This window comes from the organism of the source record quoted next, unplaced genomic scaffold (genome assembly GCF_019419815.1).
Source record: "Pyrus x bretschneideri cultivar Hongxiangsu unplaced genomic scaffold, Pyrus_bretschneideri_v1 Contig9, whole genome shotgun sequence".
In the NCBI taxonomy this organism is placed as follows: Eukaryota; Viridiplantae; Streptophyta; class Magnoliopsida; order Rosales; family Rosaceae; genus Pyrus; species Pyrus x bretschneideri.
The window spans coordinates 2,036,180-2,053,595 of NW_025999831.1; the positions used below are offsets into that span (position 1 = coordinate 2,036,180).

General features: G+C 37.4%; 1 protein-coding gene and 1 pseudogene across 2 annotated transcripts; both read right to left on the minus strand.

Annotated features, from left to right (window-relative positions):
• On the minus strand, positions 1 to 3,175 carry LOC103962108 (IAA-amino acid hydrolase ILR1). Of its 2 annotated transcripts, XM_048576599.1 has the most exons (6): positions 3,037 to 3,175; positions 2,542 to 2,858; positions 1,322 to 1,447; positions 925 to 1,239; positions 670 to 798; positions 1 to 588 (listed from the first exon to the last, which is right to left on the minus strand). In XM_048576599.1, the coding sequence occupies exons 2-6, from the start codon at positions 2,746 to 2,748 to the stop codon at positions 211 to 213; spliced, it is 1,155 nt and encodes a 384-aa protein (XP_048432556.1). In that variant the 5' UTR covers positions 2,749 to 2,858; positions 3,037 to 3,175; the 3' UTR covers positions 1 to 210. The 2 variants fall into 2 exon arrangements, with proteins under 2 accessions (XP_048432556.1, XP_009373052.2); XM_009374777.3 differs by lacking the exon at positions 3,037 to 3,175 and having other exon boundaries at positions 2,542 to 3,013.
• A 6,951-nt stretch (positions 3,176 to 10,126) lies between these two features.
• Positions 10,127 to 14,186, minus strand: LOC103941213 (annotated as a pseudogene).
• Positions 14,187 to 17,416: the final 3,230 nt, after the last annotated feature.

Below are 17,416 nucleotides of genomic sequence, written 5' to 3' on the forward strand. Positions count from 1 at the left end.
TTTCAAGAGCAAAAGCTGTATGTTTTAAGAAGTGAAGATAGTACAATGTTTATACTCAGTCATTAGCAACATGGCTTTCTAAGTATGCTCTGCTTAGTTGATTAGGGTAATTGCCAAGCGATATGAGTGCTGAAAGGTGCAGCATTTATTTTCTAAAACATTTTTACATTCGTGTTCCTTGTTTCTAGAATTGCGGAGTAAACCATGTTCCTACTGAGTGTTGACATCATGGCGATCGAAGTATGAGATTGCAGACGCTGCATGAAGTGCTGCTCCTATTGGAAGAGCCTCCTCGTCGATAAAAAAGTAGGGAGAGTGCAAGTGTTGGTCCGATTTCAGAGTCTCGTTCTTTATCCCAACAAAAAAGATTGCAGCAGCAGTCTTCTCTGCGAAGAAGCTGAAATCCTCTGCACCCATAGTCAGCGGCATAAGATGAACATTAGGTTTCCCAACAAGGACCTCACCGACATTCTTCACATGTTCGTACAGTGCATCGTCATTCTTCATCGCCGGATGAGGCAGTGGTCTGTCCTCCATGAAGTCCACCACAGCCGTACATCGATACACGGCTGCTTGCTGCTCTATGATCTATAAGTGCAACATATTTAGTCAAGTCTACTTACATTGAATAGACATTTATGATATTTGATAAGATGGCGATATGTACACCTCTTTGATCCTTTCTTGCAGATATGAGAGACCCTCAGAAGTCAAGCTTCGATAAGTTCCCCCGACTTTCACACTGTCGGGAATCACATTTCCTGCTTGACCTCCCTGTATGTACCCTACTGTTACCACCTACATGATACAAAGATGAATGGATCAAAATTGTTGTTCTAAATTGCTAGTATAATTCTGAAATGTACAACTTCATTTACGAAACTTTTGATTGATTTTCACAGAAGAAAAAGGGATTAAGATTACTCTGGATTCAAGTGGATCTGTCTCTCGAGACACAATCTGTTGGAGTGCAATGGTTATAGAGGCTGCTGCAGGAATTGGGTCCCTGGCCTCATGAGGGGATGATCCATGCCCTCCTTTTCCTTGTATTGTAGCCTCAAAGAGCCCCACGCCAGCAAGTACTGCCCCAGGCCTCGAAGCTATGGCACCAGTTGGTACTGATGGAAAAACATGTATGCTCAAGATGGCGTCAATGTCATTCAAAACATCGTCTTTTAACATATGGTAAGCTCCAGCGTAACCCTCCTCTCCAGGCTGGAAAACTAGTTTCACGGTTCCCTTCGACAACATGTTGAAATATTAAAACCTGCAAAGTAGTAGATTGGTAGCTTTTGCTGTTAAACACAGTGTATTTATCTACCTTCAACAAATCTTTTTTGTTTTGAAGCAACTTGGCTGCTCCAAGTAGCATTGCGACGTGCGAATCATGACCACAAGCATGCATCTTTCCATCAACTTTGCTCTTGTATTCCCAATCTACCAATTCCTTCAAAACATTTGGCGAAAATACTTAAAGGTGATTTTGGGTCATAGAAGCGTTTTCTACATAAACAACTGCCAGTAGGGGTGGATTGATGCATGGACCAAGATGGTTCCAGGACCACCCACAAGTCCAAAGAAGCACCTATAAGGACTTTCGAGGACCACCCAACGGCCTAGACATGTGGTGGAAGAGAGAAGATCATCATGGTTGTGAAAATGATGTGCAACAGAAGCTTTTAATCAATGAGAAATATCTAATTTCAAACGAAGATGAGCATAGAGAAGACGACCATAACTCAGCTGTTCTTCGTTCCAACGAAGAAGAAACTCTCCCTTCGTTCCCCACGTGAACAACTACCCATTTTCCTTTTTCTTATTTTTTCATTATTATCCAACCAAGTTGTTTCACCAGCCATTTATTTAATAAAGGGATGGGGTATACACAATTTTTTTTTATTTTTAAATTCACTATAAATTCATACAATCTCTAAAATATTCTGTAAAGTACTACAAACTCGTGTAATCACAACTTGCATCTCATACCGTCAAATTCTTTAAAATACTAAAACAATAGTTCTGATGTTTTTCTATGTTATATTTTAAATAAGTATAATTTTTTAGTGCAAATATGCACTTATCTATATAATTTATAATAAATTTACTTAAATCCGCTTAAGCCTCTACCTAGACCTCGTCTATGCGCATAGGCGTTAGGTCTCAACCCACTGTCTGCCAAGCGCTAGTGTATCTTGATTAGGACAACCCGATGTTAGAATTCTGGATAGGCCACTGGCTGCTAGGTGCTTTCTTCATGAAGCACTCCAAATGCTTTTCAGGTACCTCTTGAAGTTTTAATAGAATTTCAATATGTTTATAATAAAAACACTTCTAACAAAAGCAATTACACATAAGTAGAACTTGAAAATACACTTGCTGGAAATACATGGACTAAATTCGATGAAATTGAAAATACAGGCAGAGAAGTGGAACTTTGAAGAAAAATTGGAAATAGTCTGAACTATTGAAGAAAAATTGAACGATATACGCTAAAAAAGTGTTCTGGTCCAATTTCTAGAGAGAGAGAGATAGAGAGAGAACCTGGAGAGGGAGGGCATCCATGTCAGCTCGAAGAGCAAAGACTGGTTTAGAGCCAGAGCCAATAGAAGCCACCACCCCAGTCTTGGCAACAGGCCACTTGTACCCAACTCCCAGCGAGTCGAGCTCGGTCCTGACGAGTTCACTCGTCCTATGCTCCTGGAATCCCAGCTCCGGGTACTGGTGGATCCTCCACCTCAACCCTCTCATCCATTCGAAAAACTCAGGCTCCCTCGCCGACGCCAGCAGCTCTTGAGTCAGTGACTCGAGCTCCGGTCCACCTCCGGCAGCACAAGAATGCTGATCAAACACTGCGGCAGCTGATGACAGTAGCAAGAAGGAGGTGAAGAAAGTGAAAAACCCCATTGGAAAATTATCTTGAAAGATTCCAAGAGCAAGAACGTTATGTATTATCTTCAAATTATTACAAAAGACAAACAGCTTAATATTTCGTCTACACTGAAAAATTTCTCAGAAGTTCAAACCGGTAGCTCTTACATTTATTGACACGTGATTGAGGAAGTAGTTGGTCGCTGGATTTAGCCAATAATGTATGAGCATCTTGTTTTGTGGTGATTGGTGTGTCAATTTAGAAGTGATGGTTTAGAGCGAGTGATCGAATGTGATTGTGTTTGGCTTTAAAAAGGCAAGAAATATTGATGAGTCCATATTATACCATATATTTTATCCTATTTTTAGTTATAGTTTATTAGTTATTTTGATAGAATTTTGATATTTTGTTATATATTTTCAATGTAGGACATGCGACTTCCTTTAGAGCAAAAATGATCAAATTGATGAATTTTGGAGTGATTCCAATTGGAGGATGTTCGTGAAATTTTCAAGATGATTTTATCAAAGTTTCAGATTTTTCTACCAAGCCGTTTGACTGTGACGATGAAATAAAGGCCCCACGCGTAGCTTTTCCAGATTGACATTTCTGGACCTTTTGAGTATTTTGGAGGTCAAGATGACATATTTTGAGGAAGATTCATTCTGAGGATTTGTAGGGGATGTCTCCAGCTTTCAAAAGAGACATTTTGGGACCAAATCGGAGTTTATTTGGTTGGTCAAAAGTCTGATTTCCTAAGAAGTCCAAATTTTAGTTTAAATAGGAAACCTTTTGTTTTCTATTTTATTGTTTTATTGTGTTTCCTGGTTTTATTTTAAGACCTTTTAGGGTTTTATTTTGTAGTAGTATAAATAATACTTTTTAGCCGTTAGGGTTAGAGGGGAAGAGATGTCACATCCTGACCCGTGCCCCCACCACATCCCGAGCTCGACTCCACCGTAACACGATATTGTCCGCTTTGGGCCCCAACCATGCCCTCACGGTTTTGTTTCTGGGAACTCACACAAGAACTTCCCAATGAGTCACCTATCCTGGGAATGCTCTCGCCTCGTACTTGCTTAACTTCGGAGTTTCAATGAACTAGAAAACCAGTGAGCTCCCAAAAGACCTCGTTAGGTAAAGATGAGAATATACATATAAAGTTTACATGATCCTTTCTCTTGGGCGATGTGGGATGTTACAATCCACCCCCCTTAGGGGCCCGACATCCTCGTCGGCACACATGCGACCAGGGTTAGGCTCTAATACCAAATTGTCACATCCCGACCCAGGCCCCCACCACATCCTAGGCTCGACTCCACCGTAGCACGATATTGTCCACTTTGGGCCTCGACCATGCCAACTGACACACCCCGATTGAAATCAAGGCGTGCTGGTAGTCACGTGAAGGTGACGTAGCCATGTGCACAATGCGGAAGCAATATTAATTTAAGAAATGCGAATAAATAAAAACCCAAGCACTAGATAAGATAAGGTGCAAGACGAAATAAGTGTAAATTCACAACCAGAGCATAAGTAGCCTAAGTGCAGTCCAGCAGGACGAATACTAATTATACAACACTCAAAGATGACCATATAATGGTGATGATCTGTCAGAGCTGCTGTGGATTCCTCGCAAGCCACCAAAAAACACTTCTAACTAGAACTGGAGGGGCGCAAAACAGAAATTGTGAGTGGGCAAAAACAAAGCTTTTCAAAACCATTTCAATTATCAAAGATAGTAACCCTTCGCTGTAAAACCTGTATAATTTCCCAGAAAATAAAATACATATCTATACCACAACCATGCTCAGAATAGAAAAATCCACATATATATGCCATGTAGGATATCTCAACATAAAAATATATAAGCCATGTGATATAAATCAATGCGAATGATATGTCAGCCGGAGTCACCTAACGTGACCTGTACGGCTCAAATCCACATCTCAACAAATATACTTGCACACGAGTCGGAACCACCTAAAGTGCTCTGTACAACAGGACTAGGTGTAAATAAATACGCTCAAGTGCTACGATCACGTGAAGACTGTACGAATAATCGTGGGTCATCTACGAGTCGGAACCACCTATAGTGGTTTGTACGACAGGATTGTGCACCTAACTTGGATCCAAGGTGAGCGTATGGTGCAAGAGGTAAACATCACGTGAAGGACTGTACCCTAACCACGGGCGGGAGCACTAACACCAGGGTGCAGGTTTATGAACTCTCAATACATCTCACATAATCATCAATTTACATAAACAATCTACAACTCACCTGGTACTTACCTGAGCGTCCATAACATCAAATCACATTTATGCATACTATATTAATTCAATGATGATCTACGTATAAATAAATATGCATGGCATTTCTAAACATAATTTTATTTAAATTGATTTTCTGGGAAAAATCTCAAGTATATAGGTATATACGGAAAACCAAAAGCCCACTCATTGGTATGTGGAAGGGTCGTAGCCCCTAAACCTCGATTGACTGTGCTCGTCCTGAGGATATGTCTCACCTATATGCGAAACAACTATATAACCTGGCTTTGATACCAAACTGACATTATTGTAACATCCTACATTGTCCAGGAGAAAGGATTCTGTAAGCCTTATATGTATATTCCTATCTCTACCTAGCGAGGCCTTTTGGGAGCTCACTGGCTTCGGAGTTCATCGGAACTCCGAAGTTAAGCGAGTACGGGGCGAGAGCATTCCCAGGATGGGTGACTCACTGGGAAGTTCTTGTGTAAGTTCCCAGAAACAAAACTGTGAGGGCATGGTTGGGGCCCAAAGAGAACAATATCGTGCTATGGTGGAGTCGAGCCCGGGATGTGGTGGGGGCTTGGGTCGGGATGCGACAAGAGAGGAGGAAACGCACAAGCCTTTGACAATCCAAGTTTATTTTCTACGTGTTTTCTATCCTTGTTCTTAATAATATTTTGTTTTATGATTATTTGTAGCTAGTTTCTTTTGCTAGGGCGATGCCTTGAGCCTTAGCATGAATATGTGATTTTATTAATTTGCTTATGAATGGATGTATGTTTGCTTTGAATTATTAATCACCACGATTAAAACTATCTAATTGTCTTAGTGATTCGCGACCATTAGGGCTTTTAGACAAGTAATTTGATGCAATTTTTGTTGGAACATCACCCTGAAATTGAAGAAGGTTTCTTGTGATTAGTAATTGTAAGTTCACTTAAGGCGAACATCACGCTCTTAAGGGTTGCATGATTTTTCAAAGGGTTTTCACAAAGCTTAATGAGTCTTGCATGTTTATATTTGATCTAAACATTATAGACGGGTTGCATGTTAGATATACGTTTTCGCTTGAACATCACGAGGAAAATATGTATTAGGAAAACCTAACCTCTAAAGCATGTGTGTGGAAATTCGTAAGTAATTGGTAAAATTGCATAGGATTGTTAAGGACGGCGGAACCCTAGGCTTTACAAATTGACTTTCTTTAAATTGTTCTCTAGTTAATTTCTTTAATTGTTTTATTTTAAAATTCGTTTTTATTATATTAAATTCTAAAATCAACATTTTCCAAACTTTGTTTTCAATAATTAATTGAGAGTTGGGTTTAATTACAAATTATTCATTCAATCTCTGTGGAAAACGACCTTACTTGAGCTGCTATACTACGACAACCTTGTACTCTTACAAGTATTTTAAAGTGTTTTTATCTCTACTTTTGCAGGTGGTAAAAAAATCCTATCAAATATTCAAGTTTGGGTGAAGGTTAAATAATGGAGCAAAAGGAGGTGTAAAATTTTGTTCACATGAAGTTGTGTTATTGATGGAATGTCACAATAATATAGTGCTTGTAGCGTGTAAGTTTCTCATATAGTATTTTTATTTCTTTTTTATTAATTTAAAAAAAATTCTATTATTAATTGCCCAAACAATTCATTTTACGAGCTACAGATACTATTGGGTAATTACTATTCACTAAGATAATAATTGCCTTTGCCTTTGCCCAGCCCAGTCGACGGGGCAATTATTGCCTTACTGGGGGTGGGCTTTTGCTCTTTTTGTGTCTCTTTATATAATAGATAGGAGTTTTAGGGTACTGATGTGTCATATCCTAACTTCCTAACTATACTTATTTTCTGGGGTGTGTGAGTGGCTAGGATCTATCTACACGCATGCAAATCTTAGCATTTCTTTAGATAGGAATAATAGCACACGCCTATGTGAGTTAGATCCTTGCAACTCCTGCTTTTGAATCATACAACCATGAATGACCTAAATTAACTCACACACAGGGCTGGCCCTGAAGGTAGTCCTTGTAAGCGCCCGCCTAGGGCCTTCACTTCAGAGAGGCCCTAAAATTTTTATATATCCTGTAAATAACATATGAATATAGAAAAAGTAAGAAATATCATAATTTCATTTGTTGGTGCAATGGAAATGTTCAGCTTCCTTTCTCTTTGGGGTGTTAAGTTCGAAACATGGGATTGCCTTTTTAGTTACTAGTTTTTTGTTGTTTTTCAAATCTACTCCCAATCCATTTGTTCAAATGCATATAAAGTTAGAAAAATCAAGTCCATTTGCAATCGTTTTTTCCTTCAACATTCGAATCTCTCAATTTCTATTGAATGTTTCAATCAACTATTATATGGTCTTGAAGATTGGATTTTAAGGTAATCAAAACTTTGAACTTATATTTTGCTTTTCAATAATTTATTATTCAATGGATTATTTTAATATTCTATTCGTTAGTGTGATGTTGATTTTAGGAAAAAAAAGCACAAGAAAAACAATTCGTTAGTGTGATGTCTCTAGCATGTAAGCACTTAACGGGGAAATTAACAGAAAAACTGACAGATATCTGACATTGGCACAAATTTGTAAGATGAGGTATGCCATTGTCAATTTTAAAAGATGAGGTATGAAAATGTCGTGACACCAATAATTGAAGTAGTTTTTTGTAATTTACCCAAATTTATAATACCTAGTCAAAAGCACTTCGGACTATTTTTGGTGGGAAAAAAAAAAGTGATTTTGGATCGAGTGTTTTTTAGAGCAAGTCCATTGAGAGTGGATTACCCGGCACCCAGCACCCAAAATAGGCCGGCCCTCAACCAAATCACTTAACCCCAGCCCAAGCCAGGCAAGAAATCGGCCCAGAATCAACAGACCCAACAGTCGGGCCATCTGACGTCAAAGCCCACTGAATTTTTTTTGCATCTGACGCATGTGATACACGCTCGAGTGGGGGCGCGTCCCTGATAGAAAAAGGGCGTGGGGCCTGCATGCGTAGGCGCACTTACGGTTCAGACGGAGAGGCCACGTGGCTCGTTCTGGGCCGTTGGATTTCCAACAGTAAAAAAAAATTAAAAATTAAAAATAATGGCTATTGATGTGGCACAATGAGGACCGTTCGATTTTCATATCAACAATCCAGATTTTTCCGCCAAAAAACTTAATAAAAAAAAATAATTTTTTTTATAAAGTCAGAAATTAAAAATAAAAATATTTGATTATTATTTTATAATAAAAAATAATAATATTTTAATAAAATTGACTAGACTATTTTTTATCAAGGGTGGACATGCATTTGGTTTATTATTGTTCATTGGGGTCTATCATTGTTCACTAAGTGGATTAAATAGGCTGGATGCTGGCGCATTTTTTTAAAGGTGAACTTGCTCTTAGATAAAGACTTGTCGTGTTATTTCTTCATGAAGCACTTCCAAGACACTTCCAGCAGAAACAGTTGCGAGCAGTCCACAAATGACACGTAATGTGGAACTTGAAAATACACTAATTGTAAATACATGGACCAAATTCAATGAAATTGAAAATACAGGCGCGGAAGTGGAACTTTGAGCAAACTACATAGGTTAAAACAAAGTGTTTTAACGAGTGCGTCCCGGGTTCAAGTCTTCTTTTCCCTTGATGCACAATTAGTATAGACTATCGCTATAATAAAAATAAAAATAAAAGTGTTTTAGCCTAATTTCTAGAGAGAGAGAGAGAGAGAGAGAGAGAGAGAACCTGGAGAGGGAGGGCATCCATGTCAGCTCCAAGAGCAAAGACTGGTTCAGAGCCAGAGCCAATAGAAGCCACCACCCCAGTCAGCGACTCTAGGTCTGGTCCAACTCCAGTAGCACAAGAATGCTGATCAAACAGTGTAGCAGCAGCAGCTGATGAAAATAACAAGGAGGTGAAGAAAGTGAAAAATTCCATTGGAAAAATTTTCTTGTATAAAAGTTAGAGAAATCGCTTTTACTACTCAGAATTGTTTTTAAGGTTTAAATTAAACAACTAGAATCTCACATTTGTTAATGTTTTTATTTAAATGTGAAGGGCAAGGAATGTGTGAGTTTTGGGAAGGGTACAAAATAATGGAGCAAAAGAGTGTCTTGGGAAACTCTACTTCTTAAATCAGAACTGATTTTCACATTTACCTTTTTTTTGGTATGATCTTTTTCCTTTATTTGTATTCTTTGATTCTTTTTAAATCTACACGATTCAACAACTGGAGAAAAAGAATGAGATGAGTGGGAAAATCATTTTCTGTTTAGATAAATAGGAGATGAGCACAAAAGATAAGTTGAATGTACAAGTGATGAAATTGCTTTGTGGTTTCATAATCATGAATGGTCAAGATCAATTTGCACGCCGATTAGACAACTAATCCTAGCATTTCTCAAGACAGGATTAGTGGCACATACATGTGTGAGTTGATCCTCGTCACTAGTGGCGGATCTAGGATTCAAACATTTGGGGTTTAAATGTTTTTAATAGAAACTGAGTGAGAAGTACGCAAAATATTTTCTTTTCGAATACTTGGTGACCTTGTTGTCGTCAGCCAAACTATGTATACACGACCACTCCAAGCATTTTCTTAGACAATATTTACTTTCAGAATAAAATTACAGAGGTTATGGATGAAGTACGATTCTCTTCCTTTCAAATTTCTCTCTCCTCCAGTCCTTTTCTATTTGAACGGTTATTATTAAGCCACGTCAACTTCTTGTATTAATTTTTTTTAGAAGGAGAAAAGTGAGAGATTATATTTAGCTTCAAATAGTAAGGCTAAAATGCCAAATCAAAATATATTACAGAGATTGAAATCTTAAACTTCATGGCAGATTCTGATTTGCAAGCCCCAAGAGTTAGCCCAAATGACGAAGGTGGCGGAGAAATGAGTTAGAATTAAACTAGGTCGAATGTTTGATTCTTTTCAGTCGTAACAAAATAAATAAGTTATTGATGTGCAAGCCTTGAGGGTGAGGTGAAAATCCATTAGCAATCAATGTACACTGAAATTCTTCTGGCATACTCGAGTTCTTTTTGTTTCTGCATCCAAAAATTTACGTTGCAGAACTTTGAAGGAAGCATTTCAAATTTTTAATGAGTTCCCAACGTCATGTGTATCCAAGTAAGATATTGCAACAGCAGCATTGAGAGCTGCTCCAACAGAAAAAGCCTGTTCGTCAATGACAAATAGAGAGGAGTGCAATGGCTGGTCTGATTTTAGACTCTCATTCTTTATCCCGAGAACGAAAATTGCAGCCGCAAACTTATGTGAGTAGAAGCTGAAATCCTCTGCTCCCATGATCAATGGGTGAAGCTCCACATTAGGTTCCCCGAGTAGAACCTCACCAACCTTCTTTGCGTGCTCATACAATGCTTCGTTGTTAATCATCACTGGATAAGGCAGCGGTGTTTCCTCCATGAAGTCCACTGTACCCTCACACCGATGCACGGCTGCTTGCAGTTCTATGACCTGCAAGTGGAACATAACTGTAAGAGAAGCTATACAAGCAATCCACTCAGTTTGGTAAAATGAACTAGTTTACCAAGTCCTTTTACAGTATGCGATGCACCGATTTAATGAACAGGCTAGATTGGAATGTTTTTAATCAAGTAACCCAAATCCAACCATCCGCTGAAGCATAGAATCTCATAAACCGGTGCATTGTAGAATTTTAGCAATTTTACCTCTTTGATCCTTTCTTGGATATGGCTGAGTCCTTCCATTGTCAAGCTCCTAAAAGTTCCCCCAAAGTTCACGGACTCGGGGATCACATTTTCTGCTTCACCTCCCTTTAAGTACCCAACTGTCACCACCTACGTAACCGGTTCAACATGAAATTGATACACTAATCATATCTAATAATCCGCGATTATTGCAATTTGGAATAAAAAGGGGTAAAGTAAGTCTAAGCACATATGGCACGAAAAGGAAATCCGATTTCAGTAAGACTTGATCTTAATTGTAGTTCAGATTCAAGTTGGTTTAGTGATTATTATTATGGTAAATTAGTGTATCAAGATGTCAATCTGAGGTCTTATTTCGGTGCGAGGAGAAAAATTACCCCAGCCTCAAGGGGATTTGTCTCTCTTGAAACAATCTGCTGAAGAGCCACAACAGCTGATGCTGCTGCAAGAATTGAGTCCTTATTCTTATGTGGAGCAGCTGCATGCCCACCTTTTCCTTTGATTGTTGCTGAAAAAAGGCCAGCGCCGGCTAGCATTGGACCCGGCCGGGAAGCAATGACACCAGTTGGCAGTGATGGCATAACATGTATGAAGAAGATGGCATCAATATCGTTAAGAATGCCATGTTGTAACATATGGTAAGCTCCGGCATAACCCTCTTCTCCAGGCTGAAAAACCAGCTTCACAGTTCCCTTTAAAGTTCAAAAGCAACATAAAGACATGGATCAATTACAATTTGGGTTTGCCGAATTAATTATCAGATAAGTTACGTTGTTCAACTGCATATCAAGTTATCAACGATATATGACAAATATACGACAAGTGAATATATATACCTTTAGAATGTCTCTTTTACTGTGAGTAACTTGGCTGCGCCAAGCAGCATTGCCACGTGAGAATCGTGACCACATGCGTGCATTTTGCCATCTATCTTGCTCTTGAACTCCCACTCTACTTGTTCCTTCAAAATTCAATGGGTACATTCTGATCATCAGTGACCAGAAATAAATCATTTACCCAATTTACCATTTTCTGGTCAATAACAAAGTTCCATAATAGCCGATGACATTTGGTCTGGTAGAACTTATCACCTTCCTAAACAGTTTAATTCATGTTTACATGCCAGAAACGGATGTTAAGAGTATCACTCTCCGCTCCTAGTTTTGCATTTATTAACACACAAGGAATTAAAGAAGGGTTTCCATTAAAGAAGGGCCACATGTTATGATTAAGTACATAGTACCTAAAACTACGTTTGGGATTAACCAAGGGGGGAAATCATGGGGTCCAAGTCACCTTCTGGACGACCTCATTCCTATGAATCGCACACAAATCTCCCACCCAGACCCACGAGTGATTTTTTAATGTGTTTCAGCTATGTGCCATTATATAAGTAGAGGAACATTTGAATTTTTTTTTTTTTCACTTGTATAATAACATGAACCATCCTGTGTTCTCAGTACATTGAAAAATCTCTACAAGTCAACAATCTTGATCCCACCTGTTGGAGAGATTTTTCAGTGTGATCGGAATACGGGATGACACACCACATGTCTCTATACAAATGATGATATATGTGTGTTAAAAAATTAATATTTAAAAATAAAATTTTCCATCACTCCATGTTCCAGTCTCAATGAGAATTTTTTCCACTTGTTGATTATTTATTTATGTTATTAAAGATTCAAAACTTAAGATGAATCACGTAGATCGCATAGCGGTGTCTTAGTCCTTAAAACGAAACCATGCAGGGTGAGATAAACACAAAATACTGTGTTATTAGATCACAATATCACTTTGGTGGGATATCCGATCCATCTACGTTATCTCATACCTAGGGATGGGCAAATACGCATTGATTATGGGTAACCTGCAGTTATCCACCCATTTAAATTTGACGGTTACGGTTATGGGTAACCATTTAGATAAATAAACGGTTATGGGTATAACCGTTTACCCTTGAAATTTAAATGGACGGTTATGAGTATTACCCGCGGTTATAAACGGGCACCCATTTAACCGTTTATTTTAATATATGTAAAACTAAAAAAATAAAAAAAAAGTTTCTAACTAGCTTTAGTATCCGGAGATATATTTGGTTATAAAGAGCCATATAAGATAAATATATATATATACCTCACTTGAGAAAAAACTATAGTTGATAGAAGGGGCTAATATTTAATATATATGATTGAATGTACTAAAGCATTAGAGTGTTCGACAGTTTTGTTTTGAAGTCTTTTGGAGTTTTGACCAATTCAAGATAATGATTACATTCGACATTTAGAAACATGTTATTATCAGATGATGCCTACCTATATATATTTAATTGGCCTCAAGTTTTCAATAAATATTTGACCCCAAAATTAGAAATCGATTAAATGGCTTGGATCGATGAACATATGTTTCTAAATAAAAATCCAAATATTTATCAAATTAGCTTATTAGCAGACTAATGCGTACTTACATATATATGTATATATATGTATGTATATAAAAATATTAATTAACCTACAGCCATGTATGATTCTTGTAATAGATTGACCGTCAAATAATTGGAAGGCATCGCATATATTCATAAATAATATTGTCGTTAATATAATACATGTTAAATGTACTTATAACAGTATTTAATAGTTAGTAAAAATAAAATTATGACAAATTTCTTTTTAATTTTAAATTTGTTAAAAAAAAATATGTAGACGGTTAAAAAAAATAAAAAAGTAAATGGGTACAGGATTATGGGTAAATGGGTATGCCATTATAGGTAAATGGGCATGCGGTTATGGATACGGATTAGGAAACATGTTGTTTTGTACTTTTATCCGAGAGATGACAAGTTCAAAATTTTCGATTAAAATCAACGGAAAAAGACAGAGAGGACCTGAAGAGGGAGGGCGTCCATGTCAGCCCTGAGAGCAAACACTGGTTTGGAGCCAGAACCAACGGAAGCCACCACACCAGTCTTGGCAACAGGCCACGTGTACTCAATTCCGAGCGACTCGAGCTCGGTCCTGATGAGTTGACTCGTCCTGTGCTCCTGGAACCCAGTCTCTGGGTACTGGTGGATTCTCCTCCTCACTCCCGTCATCCACGCAAAGAACTCGGCCTCCTTCGCCGATTCCAAGAGCTCCCGAGTCAGCAATTCGAGCTCTGACTCAGTTGGTTCCAAAGCCCAAGACTGGCCCAAAATCGTTGGCAGCAATAGGTACAAGAGCATCAACGCAGCCATAGTCGGATGAAAATATGTTTATGGGTTTTTGTGGAAATTTGAAAGCGAATCACTCCAGACCAGAGAGCAACAAAAAGCGATAAGCTTTTTCTCCTGAATTATTGTATTTGGCCTGCAAATTTATGCTTTATTATTATTTTTTTTTGGGCTTTTAGATCTAGGTCCAAAAACGTAGGTAATTTTTGGGACTGAGTCCAGTTATTCAATTACATATTTTGATATCAATTTTGCCCATTCAGATAAAAATATTTAAATTCTTTAATTTTTTTTATCATTTATTCAGTTTTTAAATTTTGAATATTTAAATACTCAAACTAAAATATTATCTAGTAACTACCTACCTATTGTATAGGAAGAAAAATGCTTTATACCTATAAAGCAAATATAATCTACCTACAAAACAAAAATAAACTACCTATTGTATTGGAAGAAAAATGTTAGGAACCTACATGGCGGAACATAAAAATATAAATATGATATAATATACCTCCATTAAAGGAACGAATTTGGAGGGAAGAACACAAAAATATCACCCATGAAAGGAAGAGACAAAAAAGAGGAGGATTGATAGAGGGAATTGTTTGGAAGAAGGAAAAAAGGTGGGATGAAACGGACTAGGGGTTGAGGTGATTATATGGCTATAACTAATCCTACAATTAAGGGCTTAGTTAAACGACAAATAATCTCATAATTAAGAAATTTTGTGTATATATAACAATTCATAAGCCTAATGGGTAAATATGGTACAAACCACAAATAAGCATACATGGAATCTTAATTATTGGACCTATTTCAACGAAGTGGACTAATTCTACTAGTGGCTCACAAAATTGGATCTATAGCTAGTTATCCCTTTTTTTTTTGGTTATGATAATTATCGTTCGATTTGTTTAATGGGTTATTTGTGCGTGTTTATTGATCACCTTTAAACCTCACAATTAATAAAATTAATAACTAAAATATTTTTTGAACAAACGATGTTATCTACATGAAGGAGGAAGAGGGTTGAGTTTAGTCTCACAATGAGTTAGCAACAATATGGTTCAAATTCGTTTTGGCGAAAATTAATAACTAGAATCCCCTACAAATTTTCTATATCATCTAGATTAAACATTTGTGTCTTTTTAAAATTTGATTAAAGTTCTTTGACCATTCGTCAGCATTTTTTGTTAAATTAAATTACATGTCATTATTTTATTTTTGTAATTAAAATAACTTATAAATTTATCCACTTAGTTGCTTGATTCGTTTTTTCTTATTCAGTAGAGATATTTGTTGTTAACTATATTTTTTATTCTTTCAAATATGCTTCTTCGATCACATTTTTTTTTTTTTTGAAAACATTTAATATTATCTTTTTTCTCAAATGGTTTGTTTTTATTGATTGTTTTCAAATAGTTGTGATCCACCATAACAAGTTATGTGTAATTTTTTCAATTTTTTTGTGAAACTATTTTTCTTTGATGTTTTATTACGTATAGTTGTTGATAGAACTACTATTAGGTATAATACATTTTGCATATATTATCGGTGGGTTACGTGGGTACGTTTAAATTTGTAAAATCGTTGATTGGTACGTTTATTTGCAAATTTTGGTACGGTTGATTTGGTACATATTGTTAATGTTGGAACATTATTTTTCATTTAGGTACGTTCGATTTCACATACATCGTTCATTGGCACGTTTATATTGTTTTCAATCCTATTTTCTTTTAATATAGTAAAATTTTATTTGGGTACGTTTAGTTTTGTGGGATTTAAAAATAATGTTTTAAATCGTATATAATCATTGCTATATTGCAAGGGTTATTGTGAAAATAAATTGTGTGACAACCCGTTCCAAATTTTACGTTTTTATTTTATTTTAAAAGCGTGAATTTACGAAAATGTCATATAGGCAAAGATTTTGACTTATGTTGACCATCGTCTAGAGAGACGTTTGACTTATTCTTTTAACATATTCTCGTAGTACTCATTGGTGTGAACGCATAGGCGAGAGCCGTTTGCGAGTCCGGATTATAACGGTATAGCTATGGACGTTTGAAAATGGTTATTTAAAGTTTAGTTATAAATTATTTGAATTCCCACCTTGTGGGAACAGTGGACCAATTAAATTAAAGGGACAAGGAACCAATTAGAAGAGAGGAGGAAAGCCTTCAGCCAATCAGAAAGAAAGAAGGAAAAAAAAAAAACGAAAGCTCTCAGCTTTCCCATGCATTTTTACCCTCGCGACCACCTATTTTCCAAGGCCTATTCCGGCCAACTCCGATGGATTTTTTCGACGCCACCACCACCATCTTGAAGCTCTCATTCCCCTCTACAAAACCCACTTAAGAACCACCTTGATTAACCACGGTATGTGGCGGTTTGAGGCCACGAAAGTTGGCGATTCTCACACTCTAGGCACCCTTTTTGATTTTGGGGCAAATCGGCAAAGTGATGGCCGATGCCACCACTTGGGCTTTGTAGCCCATCATCCCAGGAGCAAAACCCAACCAACCTTGACCCCGTTGGACCACTGTAGAAGACGAATCGACACCGAGAAGTTTTACGCACCCGCCGGCTTTGTGGGCAAAATTGACCATCTTCCGTCCACTTTTGGACTTCGTGGCAGGTATGAAAGTTGCTCCACTTACTAAGATCTTCATTTCTGTGAAGTTTGAGAATTTTTGAAATAGTTGGATTTTCCGGCGAGTTGGGGCGGCCGACCGCCACCCGCGACGGCACGTGCAGCGGCGCGTGGCCAGTGGGTCGCCAATGCTATTTTTAGGCTATGTCGAATGTCTTGAATTCAGTTTTGTTATTTGAATGACGTAGGTTGATCGTTGGAACCTAAATTTGTTATGATACGTTACTTGATAAAAATGTGAATTGACGATCCAACCGTGGGATCGTCACCAAACTTGGATACATTATAATACGTAATATTTAAAGATCATAGGAATTTATGGATCTGGAATCCAACGTACGGATCTTCTTGAATTGGATTTGTAAGTTAGTAAAATAAATGTTAACCGCTACTTGGTTTTGGGCAATTGGTGGAGATCCGACCGTTGGATCGTAATGAAATTTTAATATGTTATTCTAGAAACATATTATGGATCGTTGGGAGTTGTGGATTGGAAATATGATATGCGGATCTTCCGGATTGAGTTATGCAAGGTTGTAGACCTTACCGTCTATCTTCGATTGACTGTTGACTTGTGGTCAATGGGTCTCAAACTATTTTAGAATGCCCTTAAGGTTGTGTTTTATGTGAATTACATATTCTACTGATAAGAGTTCTGAGATGTGATTCGATAGTTGGTCACAGGCACCAATCATTCAGGACGCCTCGATGCATG